A 14,757-nucleotide genomic window follows, 5' to 3' on the forward strand; every position below is an offset into this window, starting at 1 on the left:
GCCGCACAGGCTGACAGAGAAAGTTCTGTGGGGCAGTTATGGCCAGTAGACCTGAGGGAAGCCTGTGGGACTTACGGGGCAAGGTGTCATTACTCATTGAAGGAGATACACAGAAAGAGAGGGCTCTTTTCTGCAGGACCACAGTCTTTTGGCCAGGAGAGAAGCTGATTCAATACAGAACAGAGGCATCAAGGATGGTGCATGAGTCTGCAGTGAGGCCCTAGCAAATTACCACCAACTGGGTGGCTTAAAATGGCAGAAATGTGCTCTCTCACAGGGCTGGTGGCCACAAGTCCAAGAACAAAGTATGCGCAGGAACACGCTCTGTCTAGGAGCCTCTCCCAGGTCTGGTGGTGGATGTCAGTCTTCTGCATCCCTTGGCATATGGCTACACCGATCTGATCTCTGCCTGCATTGTCATTCAGCCATGTCCTTGTGTATCTGCACTCAGCCGTCTTCTTTTTTCTTTTTTTTTCACTCAGTCTTCTTATGAGGACACTAGTCCCTGGATCAGAGCCCACTGTACTCTGGGATGACCTCATCTCAACCAATGACATCTGCAGAGACACTATTTCTAAATAAGGTCTCATCCCCACTCTCATCTGGGTGGGCATGAATGTAGGGACACTGCTCACCCCAGGACAGATGGCAACAACCTATATCCATTAAGAAGTCACTGAGCTGTGATCTGGGCGGCTTCTTCCAAGAGACAATCAATATCCCTTCAGCTCTGAGCTGCTCTGAGCCAGGTTTGTGGTGACCTACAGCCAACGACACTGCAAGGGCCATAACAGTCCCAGGAGAGGGTTCCTGGGCAGGTTCTCTGAATGTCTCAGCTTCCTCATCTACAGAATGGTTGGAAAACCTCAGATCAGTAAGGAGAATTTAGCCCAGATCCCCAGTCCCCTTCTATGTGGAGGAACATATCTCCAGCTTCCGGAGGTTAGAACAAGGACATTTGGGGGCCATTATTCTGCTGGCCACACTGATATGTAACTAGTCTCCCAGGGGAAGAGTCTTAGTTCTGAGTTCTGGTCCTGGATTTTCACTGAGCAACCTCAGACACAACTCTGCCTCTCAGTGCCGCAGTTTCCCCACCTGCAAATAGATATGGCACGTTGGCTCTAGGGAGGAAGAGCCTCACTCAGACTGCTAATCCACACATAACATTCTCTGTGGGACTGAGGTCCTAATGACCCCTGCCTGGACCTCACACATCTTTGTAAACCAGGAGAGAATTCTGGCTCTCACTATGCCTGCAGTGAGTAGGTGCCAGGAGACAGAAGTTCCCAGGTGGAACCCAAGGCTAGTTCAGACTCCAAAGGCCCTCCCTTTCTGGCCAGCCAGGGCCAGAGCCCCTGGTCTATCAATCAGAAACTCCTCTGGGCTCCCTCTCCACACAGGAACCACTGTTCTCTCCACCCCTACATCTCCGTGGACCAGGCCACGATCATCTCTTCTTGGCTCTTTGCTGCCCTTTCAGATCCCTCCCCTCTCTTACTGCTGTTTTCACAAAGGCCACTTGTGAATTTCCAAATTCCAGCCAACCACAGTGGCTAATGCCTATAATTCTAGCATAGCACTCCAGGAGGCCCAGGCAGGTAGACTGCTTGATCTCAGGAGTTTGAGACCAGCCTGAACAAGAGTAAAACCCCATCTGGACTAAAAATAGAAACAACTAAGCTCGGTGCCTGTAGCTCAGTGACAAGGGTGCCAGCCACATAAACTGGGGCTGGCAGGTTCGAACCCAGCCAACCAGGGCCTGCCAAACAACAGTGACAACTCCAACAAAAATATAGCCAGGAGTGTTGTGGCAGCACCTATAGTCCCAGCTCCTTGGGAGGCTGAGGCAAGAGAATCCCTTAAGTCCAAGAGTTTGAGGTTGCCGCGAGCTGTGATGCCACAGCACTATACTCAGGGTGACATAGTAAGACTCTGTCTCAAAAAAAAAAAGATAAGGTGGCACCTGTGGCTCAGTGAGTAGGGCGGCAGCCAAACTGTAACAAAAAATAGCCAAGTGTTGTAGCAGGTGCCTGTAGTTCCAGCTACTCGGGAGGCTGAGGCAAGAAGAATTGCTTAACCCCAAGAGTCTGAGGTTGCTGTGAGCTGTGATACCATGGCACTCTACCAAGGGCGAGAAAGTAAGACTCCATCTCTAAAAAAAAAAAAAAAATAGAAAAAACTGGCTGGGCATAGTGGCACATGCCTGTAGTCCCAGTTACTCAGGAGGCAGAGGCAAAAGGATTGCTTGAATCCAGGAGTTTGAGATTGCTATGAGCTACAATGATGCCATGGCACTCTACCCAGGGTGACAGAATGAGACTTGGTCTCAAAAAAACAAACAACAAAAAGCCTCCAAACTCTGCCCCGTCACCCCTGCTTAAAATCACCCAAACCCAAGCTTCTCACCACAGCCCACAAATCTCTCCTGCTTCTCTATCATAAGCTCCAGCCACACACACCTCACTGTTATACAAACATGCTGAGTTCATTCCCTGCCAATGGCCCTTTGCACTTCCTGGTCCCCTCCCTAGAATGCTTTCCCCAATCATTTCATGTCCGAGGATTTCACAGCTTCAGGGCTCAGCTCAAATATCACCTCCTGAGAGATGCCTTCCCTGACCACTGCAGCTAAAGTAACCCCCCAGTCTCCTGCTCTGACATTACACCCCAATCCATACATAACATTCTCTCACCTTAGCTGAGCCCCTACCAGTACCTGCTATCTCCCCATTTATTTATTCTCTTATTTATTGCCTTTCTCTCCCACTAGGAGCCAAGCTCCTTAAAAGTAGGGACCAAATCTTTCTCATTTTCTACTCCTCATCTGTACCTGACAGGCATGGGCATACATCAAATATTTGCTGCGTTAATGAAAAAATCACAATTATTATAACCCACTATCCTGAACCCTAACAACTATAGTATCTGAATTCTCAATCTTCTAAATCCTACAGCCATAGCTGATGGACAGATGTGACTTTTCCTGATGGGAAGTGGTGTGAAGGAAGCCCCCAGCATCCTCCGTGAAACATTGTTTCCAACTGTTCTCCAGTCAATCACAAGCTAATCTATACATAACAAACTAAAGAACAAACTGCCAAAACACAGGGAAAAGGAGAAGACAGAAGAGCAAGCTAGATGACACTACAAGAAACAGCCAGACCCAGCATGTAGGACCATCTGCAATGGGACACCCAGCCCTTAAATCCTACTCAGACAGGTTCCAATCCCACAGGTCTGGAGTAGGGCCTGAGGTTTTGGAGTATCCCAGACAATTTGATGCTGCCAGTCTGGACCACAAAGACAGGAATGAGTGTCTGCAATCAGCTTCTTAGGTGTCCCTTGGCTTGTGGCTATACCACTTGAGTCTCTGCCTTTGCCTTCTTCGGCCTTCTCCTCTGCCAAATTTCCCTCTTCTTCTTCTTCTTCTTTTTTTTTTTTTTTTTGTGTGTGTAGAGACAGAGCCTTACTTTATTGCCCTTGGTAGAGTGCCCTGACGTCACAGCTCACAGCAACCTCCAACTCCTGGGCTTCGGTGATTCTCTTGCCTCAGCCACCCAAGTAGCTGGGACTACAGACGCCCTCCACAACGCCTGGCTATTTTTTTTATTGCAATTTGGCCGGGATCAAATTTGAACCTGCCACCTTTGGTATATGGGGCTGGTGCACTACCCACTGAGCCACAGGCATGGCCCCAGATTTCCCTTTTCTTACAAAGACACCAGATCATTAGATTAGGACTAATGCAATCCAGCAAGACCTCACCATGACTTGATTATATTTAATGATGCTATTTCCAAACAAGGTCACATCCATGGGTTCCTAAAGTGCATGAATTTTGGAGGGACACTATTCAAACCAGGATAGAAGGAGGGGAACAAGCAGTGCGGGGCGCGGGGGGGGTGGCCTTCAAGAAAATGCAAAGACATATAACAACCAAATGCAAAAATGTGCACTTTCACAACTCTAGTCCTAGAGAGCCAGCTGGGGAGATGGAAATACTGCCCCATGTCCAACAAGCATTTTGAAATCACTGATCACTTTTCTAGGTGCAATAATCAACTGTAATTTTAGGAAAACAGCTCAGAAGACCAGAGGTAGTACTCAATGGTGAGCATCATACACCTGTAGTCTTCTTTCAAATGGTTTATCACAAACTATATATAGTGATAGATATATTGAACAGAGGTAAATATTAGCTGTCCTTGGTGGAGGTACATGAGCAACCCACTCACTCAAGTTTTTTGTATGTTTGAAAAGGTTCATATAATACATGTATTATAAAAATCCGAGATAAATAAACAAAGGCCGGTTTCTTTAATCACATTCGAAGTCCCTATAGCTGACATACAGAATCCTGGGGAATCCTGGGGTCTGTCCAAGTGCGGCCCCTTAAAATACCCCTTCCCATGCCCCCATCTCAGGTCAAGATCTCGGCAGGACCCCATTCCGTTGTCTGTGATGGAGTATTTCTTGGGGGACCCAAGTAGCACAATGCCCCCACCACATCCTCACTCTACTCTCCCACCCAAATGGCTTGGGAAAAGTGTTCGACCTGCGCATGCGTATGCCTGTCCCACCTGCCATCCACTCCCCGCCCTTCCCCACGTGATTCCGTGGGAACCTGGACCCCAGCGCCTCCTAGGTGGGGGCAGCAGCTAAGCGCAGGCTAGAGATGGGGTCCGGGTAGTGGGGAGACGAGGAAAGATGGTGTGGGAACATCTGGCTCTCGGGATCCCCGGAATCCCAGAGAAAAATTGGGGGAGGGGAACCCCAGTGCCCGAGAGTCTGGAGGACGGGATACGCAGATCCCGGCCAGTGCACTCACCCGCACGATGTAGGAGACCCCGGGCCCCAAAACCCTAGCGTCGGGATGCAGCCAGCCGTGTGCTGGCTTGTGGATGAAGCTGCCCTTGCGGATCCACTCCGCGGCGGCGGCGTCTGGGGGCCCCGCCGGCCCCCGCGCGCCCCTTGGCCCCCGCCCTGCGGCGCGACAGCGGCTAAGAGCCGGTAGGGAACAGGGCACGGCGCAGCGTGGCTCGCAGGCACCAAGGACGGCGGCCGCCAGCGCCGGGACGCTCGTCGCGCCTGCGGGCTCCGGCTGGGGGTCGCCGACCTCCGCAGCTTCAGCCGCCCGCGCCGCCGCCGGGCTGCGGCCCAGGAAGCCTCCCGCAGCCGCGAACTTCCACTGCGGCATGCGCGGCAGCAGTGCACAGAAGGTGGTGGGCGCCTCGGGCTCTGGGGGCGCGGGGGGCGCGCGCCCGCCCGGACCCTGCGTCATGGCCGCGGCCGCCGGACGGAGCCCGACCGGGCGCTGAGCCTGGAGCGGAGGAGGCCCTCCGGTTCCCTCTCACTCCCTCCCCGCCCCCGGTCCGGTGATGTCATCCGCCCGACCCAGCGCGCAGCCGCGGGGGGCTGCGCCCCTGGGACCCCGACCCTCGGTGTCTTGGCGTCTGACCGAGAGGCTGGAGAAACTGAGGCCTTCCAACAGCATTGGGTGGTGGCCCCAAACCGATAGCCAAGGAAAGAGGGACGTTTCAAACTAGGACCTCGTCAGCGACCCTCCCCATTTCGCGCCCCTCCACACCCGCTCCCCACCCAAGTTCCTAGAAGGGCAGAGCTGGGCAAAGCTTGGAGATCACCTCCTTTCCTTCCCTTTGACTGATGGGGAATCTAAGGCCTGGCGGAGGCGCGGCCAGGGAATGAGAGAACCCCAAACCCTAAGCTCAGCCCCCTTTCTCTCTACTGACCCAGCCAGGAGGTTCTTCAAGATCATGCCCTACTCTGTTTCCAAATGAGCAAACTGAGGCCTGGGAGGGGAAGGGGCTTCCCGAAATTGCACAGCAGAGACTTAGAGGCTGGAGTACCGTGTCTGGGTGGGGGACTCAGAGCAGAGCTGGTTCCCTCCTTTTGCTACTTGTCCCTAGTCTCAGCTTCTCAGGCTGTAGCCCAGTGCAGCGGGCTGAAATCCCCTCAATTTCTGGGGATCCCTTTACATCATTAGCTCGTCTGAGCTCTTGGGCCTGAGCCACTCAGGCCAGTTGTTTTATCAGTCTCTGAGACAGGCCTACCCCGCCCGGGCCTCAGAGGTTGATTCCTTCTGCGCAGGGAAACGGGGAGTCACGCTCACCCCAGGACCGGCCTCCTGACTGTGTTCTTAGCCGGATAACCCCCTTCCCCTGCTCCGCCCCATCCCAAATGGGGCTGATGGCCAGGAAACAAAGGGAGGGGTCTAAGAGGCTCTGGTAGGTGGGGAAGAAGGGGTGAGGCTGCCTGGAGCCGATCGATAAATCAGAGAAATGAGATCACAGCCTGGAACCACGGGAGGAGTTGGGGAGGGGTGGAGGAGGGGATGCAAGCACGGCAGCGATTGGCCCGCTGGGGGATGCAGCCAGCGAGTGTCAGGCAGTGATCCCTATTGTGTCCTCCGGAGAGGAGCGAGTGGAGGGCTGTGGCCCTCTGGCCCTCATATCTGAGTGTGGGTGTGACGTTTGCAGGGTCAGTAGCTCACATGTGGGTTTCTGTGCTGTCTTCATTTCAGTCTGTGCTCCTGTGGGTTGTGTGAGGTTTGGGTCTTGTGTGCAGGTGTGAGGAGTGCATGGAGAAGGTGTAGGTGCAGGCCCAGATATATGGAGAGGGGGCATCCAGATGCCTGTCCAGGTGTGTGTCCACCTGGCTGAGGAAAGGGGAGTGTATCATAGATATGGCAGCCTCAGGCTAAGGCAATGGGGTGAGGAGACAGCTGAGCCCACCACCAACCCCTGTGGCACAGCAGTGCCCCCTCCATGGAGGCCCTATGGCAGCCTCTGTCCTCCCAAGTTTCTGGATTAAGGTCTCTCTGGATGTGGGGTTTGTAAGGAGTGGACCTAAGTACCATACACTGCCTGGAACAAAGAGGGCCTGGTCACATGGTGCCATAAGTATGTTTCTTTCTTGTCCCCAGAGTGGCAGGAAGAGAGCCCAATGGCCAGTGGTCAAATCCTGGCACCCGACTGTTACGGGGGCATATAGCATGCCCTATAACAAATGTCCAGTCTCCCTGAAGCTCCATTTCCTCTTGGTAAACATCACCTGCCCCCTTAGTTGCTATGAAGCTTAGATGATCTTTATCAATATCTGGAACATAGGATCAATATCTGGAACCTACTGATAACAGATATTAGAATACATCAAACTCCTATATATCCTTCAAAACCTAGCTTCAATGTTTCCTCTTCCAGGAATTTTATCTGGCTACCCCCACGCAAAACCCTGGTTCCATCTCTGGCCTCCCCCAGCCCTAGGTCTCTCCTCTGGTCCTGTCCAGACCCCCTGGGGGCTGGAGAGCTATAAGTCTGGTTCTGAGAGACAGTATTCAGGTCTCCTTTCTGTACTGTTAATAGGCACATTAACAGTGTGTGATGTTGACAGCTCTAGGGCTGAAGTTTATTGGCAAACAACTCTAGGGTGTGAAGTTTGGAGGGCAAGGCCTCAGGGCCGCTTCCAGCCTGTGTTTTTCCAGCTAGGATCAGTCGTGGCAGCCACACTTCCATGAAAAGCAGAGAAGAGGCCAACGGTGATGAGGACCCAGGCCCTAGTAGGGCTGGACGCCGAGTTCTAGGACACAGGAAGCTCCATCTCCAGCCAGCTACTGGGGAAGGTTGAAGAGTGTCCCTTTCCCTGACTGGCTTGGCCTGGTGTGACCGGGAGAGAAGAAACTGGGGCATTGGAAGGAGACTCGCCCTGCATTCTGCGCAGGGCCACAGGGTCACAGCCCCTGGGACTAGAAGAATCAAGTGACCCAGAAGGACCTCAGACCATTCAGAAAGCGTGGCCTGCTAGCTTCTCCGAGCCCCTCCAGCCAGAGTCAGGACCCATGAGAGGCCTGCCCATACCCCCTTCACAGCACAGGAAATTGAGACCTAGCCCAGGAGGGGCAGTTGGGCAGCGGGCAGCCTGCACCCTGCAGGCCATCAGGGTGTGGTGGCAGCACACATGGTGGAGGCCCGTTTCCAGTGGCGGATGCCCATGGTGTAGGCTGGCGCCCTGGCTTTATTCACTGTGACCTGCTCAGGGCTATGGGTGCCAGGGCCAGGTGTCTCCTGCAGGGGCCGTGGGGCACGCGGCCGCCCCAGCATGGTGAAGGCAGGCTGGCGCTGACGGTAGGTGTCGGGGTCTGGGCTGTTGTACTGGCCTGGGCCAGGTATCTTGGCAGGATCCTGTGGGGGACGGGCAGGGGGTGTGCGGCCCACCACTGTGTAGCTGGGGCTGCTGGGCTTAGTGAAGATCTGAGAGCCCCAGAGAGGGGGCATGGTGTAGGCATTGGGGGCAGGGACCGAGGTGTCCAGGGGCTTCGGGCGGAGGCGGGAGCCCAGAGTGAAAGCTGGGGCAGTCCGATGATGCACAGGGGGCACCTTCTCTGGGCTGTAGGCCCCAGGGCCTGGTGTCACCTCCAGATCTAAGAGAGCAGGGAAGGAAGGTTGGCACTGAAGAGTCAAAGGCCTTGCATGGTTCCTGCTAGCCCACAGGCATCCTGGAGCCCATGACTCTTCTCAAGTAGCCCTGGGGCATTTCTCTCCCTTTCTCACCCTCCATGGACACAGATGGATTTCCAAGCCTCCAGCACTTTGCCCAAGCTCAACCCTCAGCCTTCCATTTCTCATTCAATGCCTTCCCCATGCCGTCCTTCTAGGCAGAGCCTCGAAGCCCTTCCTGGGATACCCTTGGCCTAGGTCTTCCTCTCTCTCAAGACCTGACCCCACTGAGTCCTGGGGTCTGACTCCACCACTAGATCTCATAAAAAACAAGGAATGTTAAATTTACTCCCACTCCCCAGCAGGTTACTTAATACATGTTTATCTGAGTGGATGAGTGAATGAATGGTTGGGTGAGGGAGTAGACGGAAAGATCCATGAATATATAGATAGATGGGTTGATGGAAGGATCAGTTGGTGGGTAGAAGGAAGGATTCATGGATGGATGGATGGATGGATAGATGAATGAATTGATGGATGGATGAGTGGTGGGGTGGATGGGCAGGTGGAGGATGGATGGATGGAGGGTGGATGGGTGGATTAGGATGGATGAATAGATGAGTGGGTCAGTGGATGGGTAAACGGAGGATAAATGGATGAAGGATGGATGAGTAGATGGAGGATGGATAGACAGGTAAGTGGGCTAATTGGTGGATGAAATGATTATAGATGATTCATGAATGGACCTATTGATGAAAGGATGATATAATAAATGAGCTGAAGGATGGATAAGTGGATGGATAAATAAATAATAAATAATAAATGGGCAACAGGTCAAAAGATGAGGAAGGGATGGATGGGGGAACGTAATCAGTACTGGAGTCACTGGGAGCCTGGGAGGGGATTGCTGCAATATGCCACAGTCCCCACCACACATTCTTGTCTCCTTATGCCAATGCCAGCTGTCTCTGTGGCACCACACATGTACGGGGTCACTGTGATACTGGCTCACTTCACTTCTCCAGGTTTTCCCAGGGGCCCCATGGACACTGGAGTTGTGGCTATTTATCTGAGTCCCTTGGATTTTATTATTCCAAAGACTCTGGAGTTCTAAGAACTTCAAAGATAGGGAGGAATGGAAGGACAGGGCAGAAGATCTCCTGAAACCCTGAAAGGCAGGTCCTTGTGTGGCTGCATAGCTCAGATACTCACCCCGACACTTGCCCCGGCCCTGAATGGAGTAGGCAGGGGTACAGCTGCGGCCAAAGCGGGTAACCTTCGGGTCCAGGAAGTAGACCGGCCCCGGGCTGTCATCCTGCGGAGGGGCTGGGAGAGGAGCCCCAAGTACTGAGGGCACTTCTGAAGATGGAGCCTGCCTTACCACTCAGCACCCCTTTTAGCACTGAGGCACTTTCCCAGGTGCGGACGTCATCCCAGCCCCCAGATCGGAAGGCAGTTGACTCAGAAGCACTGAGGCAGCAGTGCCCTGGGTTTCTGTGATTCCTTTGCACTACGGCTCTGCTGAGGGCCACAGAACCAGCTCCTGGTTTGTTAGGAGTGTTTATAAAGCAAGAGCAATCAGGCTCTGAGTCAGATCTGAGGAGGAGCTTCAGCTGGCATGTAACATACTTACAAGAGAGACTCTGACCTGGATCACATTTAAATCCCAGCAGGGCCTCTTAAGAGCTCATGTCCTTGGGCAAGTTATTTAACCTGTCTAAGCCTCTTTCTTCTCAACAGTGGATTCAGAAAATTAAAAGGGAAGATGATCCATGAAAGGGAGTGGCCCCAGTGCATGGCACTTAATAATCAGGACCAATCACCACAATAGTTGTTATTACTACGTTCAAGAACACTGAGATACATATGTGGACATCTATGTACAGTAGGTTTGACAAATATTGATTGGTTTACATACAACTACTATGTGTACACATGCTAAATACATACATGAGTAAGCCGCTGGTGAGGGATAAGACACCACCCAATCTTGATCCTGGCTTTGTGGCATACTCACCACAATGAATACTGTACTCATGACATGGGCTCCTAATTGGCTGTCCCCAACAGTGGTCAACGTATTAGCATGGGAAAGGAGGTCTATTTTTAACCCCTCCCCAAGTCCCAGAGTAGCATTGGAAGTAGCTGGGGGAACTCTTCATCAGAGTCTCATGGCAGCTTCACACATGCCTGGGCCATAGTCAGGCAGACTGACTCACTTCTTTTTCTTTTTTTTTTTAGAGACAGAGCCTCAAGCTGTCACCCTGGGTAGAGGGCCGTGGCATCACAGCTCACAGCAACCTCCAACTCCTGGGCTCAAGTAATTCTCCTGCCTCTGCCTCCCAAGTAGCTGGGACTACAGGTGCCCACCACAATGCCCGACTGTTTTTGGTTGCAGTTGTCATTGTAGTTTGGTGGGCCAGGCTGGATTCGAATCTGCCAGCTCAGGTATATGTGGCTGGTGCCTTAGCTGCTTGAGCCATAGGCGCCGAGCCTCACTTCTGTTTCAAAGCAAGGAAGGAGACAGTTTTACCCATGTGGAAACAGTTTCAATGAGTTCACCCAGCAAGGACATGGCAATGAGGACTCAGTGTGCTGGAGTCTGATTCTTAATCTCTGCCCTATGCCACTGAATATTCTAGCCTTTTCTTCAGCCTCTCCCACCCCTGCACCCCTAGTCCATACCCAATGAGAAATGAACACATTCCAGCTCATGATGACATTTCCTACCTTAAGGCTATAGCCTCAAGGTCTTTTCTTCTCCTGGGGGCTTCGCCAAACTCTTACTCATCCCACAAAACTCAGATCCCATACACTACTTTCAAGAAGTCTACTGTGGGCTTTCAGTAAAGCTTGCCCTCTCCTCTCTTCATCTGACTCCCTAAGCTGTCTCTGTCCCAGGAAGTGTCCCTGAGACTCAGATTTGAACCTGGATAGGCAGGTCTGTCTAGGCACAGGCTAAGTTCTTAACCCATTCCCAGCAACAGAAGTGAAGCCAATGCCTTCATTTGCTTTTTAGGGCCCTTGAGGTCTCTTGAGTCTTATTTCAGTCTGGTCTGGGATTTTTGCTGATTCTGGAGGCTGAGAAAAGGTTGTTGGCCCTACCTCTCCCCAACCACCCTCTCCCAACAGGCTTCTATCCATATGAAGCAAACTCCTTACACAGAACCCTTCTAGCCACCTGCCCCAAACCACTCCAGACCTTGGAGCAGCTTGCGAAGATGAAACCATGGACTTTTCAATCATTGAGATGAAAGGCATTTGCCTTTTAGTGTAGGCTTAGGGAAGCCCCACCCCCACCCCCATCCATTTGCCCACCCACCCTCAGCCTTACCCTCACTGGGCCTCCGAACAAGCGAGTAGGCAGGACTGGCCACCCTGGTGCAGTCGTGGTTGACATAACCCACAGTGGACGGCAGGATGTACAAGCCCGGCCCGGAGCCTGCAACCCCAAGCCCTTGGGTCACGGTCAGGGACCTGGCACCCTGAAGGGTTGAGGGAGGAGCCCTAGGCCAAAATCCTGAGCCTGGGCCTAGGCTCCCACTCTCCATCCATGGTGGGGTAGGGGGTAGCAAGAGGCTGCACCCTCAGGGTACAAAGTGTGACACCTGCATTGTGAGTCAAACTTGAATCACAAGAATGGGAGTGGGCTGGGCTACCTCCTTGCCTTGGGGCATAGATGGAAAGGAGGCTAGGCATAGATATGTGTCACAGATGAGGAAATTGAGGCTCTGGCACAAAATTACATGTCACAGATGGGGAAACTGAGGCCTGAATCTCATAGAGATAGCTGTCATAATTGCAATGTTTGGTGACTTCTATAAAAATCTCATTGCTGGGCGGCACCTGTGGCTCAGTGGGTAGGACGCCAGCCCCCTATGCCAAGGGTGGCAGGTTCAAACCCAGGCCAAATTGCAATAAAAAAATAGGCAGGTGTTGTGTCGGGCACCTGTAGTCCCAGCTACTCAGGAGGTTGAGACAAGAGAATCGCCTAAGCTCAGGAGTTAGAGGTTGCCTTGAGCTGTGTGACACCATGGCATTCTACCGAGGGTGATAAAGTGAAACTCTGGCTATACAAAAAAAGAATGTCATTGCCAGCTGGGCACCTGTAGCACAGTGGTTATGGCGCCAGCCACATACACCAAAGTTGGCAGATTTGAACCTGGCCCGGGCCAGCTAACCAACAATGACAACTGCAACAGAAAAATAACTGGGCATTGTAGCAAGCGCCTATAGTCACAGCTACTTGGGAGGCCAAGGCAAGAGAATCACTTAAGCCCAAGAGTTTGAGGTTGCTGTGAGCTGTGACATCACGGCAGTCTACCCAGGGTGACATAATGAACCTCTGTCTCAAGAAAAAAAAAGAGGGCTCAGTGCCTATAGCTCAACTGGCTAAGGTGCCAGCCACGTACACCTAAGGTGGCGGGTTCGAATCTCCAGCCCGGACCCACCAAAACAACAATGACGGCTGCAACCAAAAAATAGCCGGGCGTTGTGGCGGGCGCCTGTGGTCCCAGCTACTTGGGAGGTAGAGGCAGGAGACTCGCTTGAGCCCAGGAGTTGGAGGTTGCTGTGAGCTGTAATGCCATGGCACTCTACCCAGGGGGACAGCTTGAGGCTCTGTCTCAAAAAAAAAAAAAAAAAAAAAAAAAAAAAAAAAAAGAGAATGTCATTGCCACAGGGCCAAGAGAGGTCACAGAACCAGCCACAAAATCTGGCCATAGAACCTTACTCACACTGTTTTTTATAGATGGGGAAACTGAGGCACAAGAGCAACACCATGAAGCCTCATAGTTAATATATCTTCCTGGCAAAGCAGCTCCGCACACACTCCCAGCCTCTCTGTTGTTTTTCATTTTTCATTATCACCAATTATTACACCATAAACATTGTTATTTGTTTTACTCCTCTGTCTCCCTGATAGGAACTTTGCTGCTTTGCCCACTGCCCTCAGCACCTAGAAAGGGGCCTAGCCCTCAGAACACTCAATTTTTGTTGAATGGACCCATCCACAAGGCCAATGAAAACCTTGTGTTCATATCCATCGTACCATACAGAAAACTGACATTTGGGGAAAGGCAAGGACTTCTCTGAAACTCCTGCCTCCTACGCTCCCAGAAGGGCCAGAAGGGGGAAAGGGGGCAGGACAGGGTCCCACCATGACCCATTGGCACCCACCCCCCAGCAAGTGCGCACCATTCTCCAGTGTAGCTGTCCTACAGGACTTCCTCAAGCCGGTCTCCGGAATCTGGCCCTCTGCCAATCGCCGGCCCAGAGGCACTGTGGTCAGCCGTGGAACAGGGTTGCAGCCAAGGGTCCCCATGAAGAGCAAGTATAGGACCACAGGCAGAGCCCAGGGGCCTGGTGCTGTCTCCTCAGCCGCTGCAACTCTGGCAGCCACAGGCCCAGGCAGAGTCCCCAGCCTTCACAGTCTCTGCCTGTGGTGGCAGAGCCCTGGCCTCACCACACCCTCCCACAGCCACAACCACACAGACAGCCCCTTGTCTGTCACCAGGAGTCTTGGGGCCCTGGCCTGAGCCAGGCAGGTTGGCCGGACACTAGCCTGGAAGTGGGGCCAGGATCGAGTGTCAGCCAGGTGGCTGGATGATCCAGGAAAGAATTCAGTGTCAGCAGAGCAGGTCCCCTAGGAGCCAGAGCTGCAAACAGAACACCCACAGCCTCATAGCAAGAGGGCCAGGAGGGGTCATAGGTACATGGCCCCATTTCTATATCTGAGGAAACTGAGGCACAGCCCGTAGTCTCACAACAAGTTGGCAATTCTGGGAGTTGCGCCCCTGGGCCAAGAGGCATTCATTCATTTGTTCTATTATTCATTCATCTAAAAAGCACATATTGAGGACCCACTGTGTACCAGGCTCTGCTTGGAGTGATGATGTTCTCATGAGGGAAGAGAGAAAATAAACAACAAATGTTATAAATTAACATTGTAGTGTATTAGAAGGTGTTAAATGTGATGGAAAATACAGAGCAGGTTTGAGGCCCAGGATGGCAAGGTGAGAAGGGAAGACTTGAGCAAAGTTCAGAAGGAAGTGAATAAGGAAGCCATGCCGACATCAGAAAGGAGAGCCTTTTAGGACAAAGGAATGGCCTGTGCAAAGACCCTGGAGTAGTGGCAGGGCCAAAGAAAAGGCAAAAATGCTCCTCCAGGACATCCCAGAAGCCTATGGAGATTTACACCATAAAAGAATTATTGCTGGTTACCACTATATCAGGCTCCAAGAAGGGGGTCAAGGGCAATTTTGTTCAATGAAATTCAAATTCCATTCTCTTTTGTAGTGTT

The 14,757-nt window shown here is 52.3% G+C and overlaps 2 protein-coding genes across 2 annotated transcripts in view; both read right to left on the reverse strand.

The window, feature by feature from the left end:
• The window catches only part of SHC2 (SHC adaptor protein 2), a 30,683-nt gene extending 25,399 nt beyond the window's left edge, over window positions 1-5,284 (reverse strand). The window contains exon 1 of the mRNA XM_003788671.3: window positions 4,832-5,284. Within this exon, the coding sequence (XP_003788719.1) occupies window positions 4,832-5,284 (453 nt within the window). The remainder of the gene's footprint in view (window positions 1-4,831) is intronic.
• A 2,671-nt stretch (window positions 5,285-7,955) lies between these two features.
• ODF3L2 (outer dense fiber of sperm tails 3 like 2) lies at window positions 7,956-13,779 on the reverse strand. Its single transcript, XM_003788825.2, has 4 exons — window positions 13,653-13,779; window positions 11,791-11,898; window positions 9,669-9,782; window positions 7,956-8,440 (listed from the first exon to the last, which is right to left on the reverse strand). The coding sequence occupies exons 1-4, from the start codon at window positions 13,777-13,779 to the stop codon at window positions 7,956-7,958; spliced, it is 834 nt and encodes a 277-aa protein (XP_003788873.2).
• Between the last annotated feature and the right edge of the window lie 978 nt (window positions 13,780-14,757).

The sequence above is a fragment of the Otolemur garnettii genome, unplaced genomic scaffold (genome assembly GCF_000181295.1).
Source record: "Otolemur garnettii isolate 467f Iridium unplaced genomic scaffold, OtoGar3 scaffold00029, whole genome shotgun sequence".
Taxonomy (NCBI): domain Eukaryota; kingdom Metazoa; phylum Chordata; class Mammalia; order Primates; family Galagidae; genus Otolemur; species Otolemur garnettii.

What these genes read in the sequence shown, in the direction of transcription:
- ODF3L2 (XM_003788825.2), bottom strand. Translation starts at nt 13,779, where the DNA reads ATGGGGACCCTTGGCTGCAACCCTGTTCCACGGCTGACCACAGTGCCT. An exon ending in GACAGCTACACTGGAGAATG is followed by an intron (nt 11,899 to 13,652) that starts GTGCGCACTTGC and finishes TTGGGGTTGCAG; the next exon opens with GCTCCGGGCCGGGCTTGTAC. An exon ending in TGTTCGGAGGCCCAGTGAGG is followed by an intron (nt 9,783 to 11,790) that starts GTAAGGCTGAGG and finishes CTCCTCTCCCAG; the next exon opens with CCCCTCCGCAGGATGACAGC.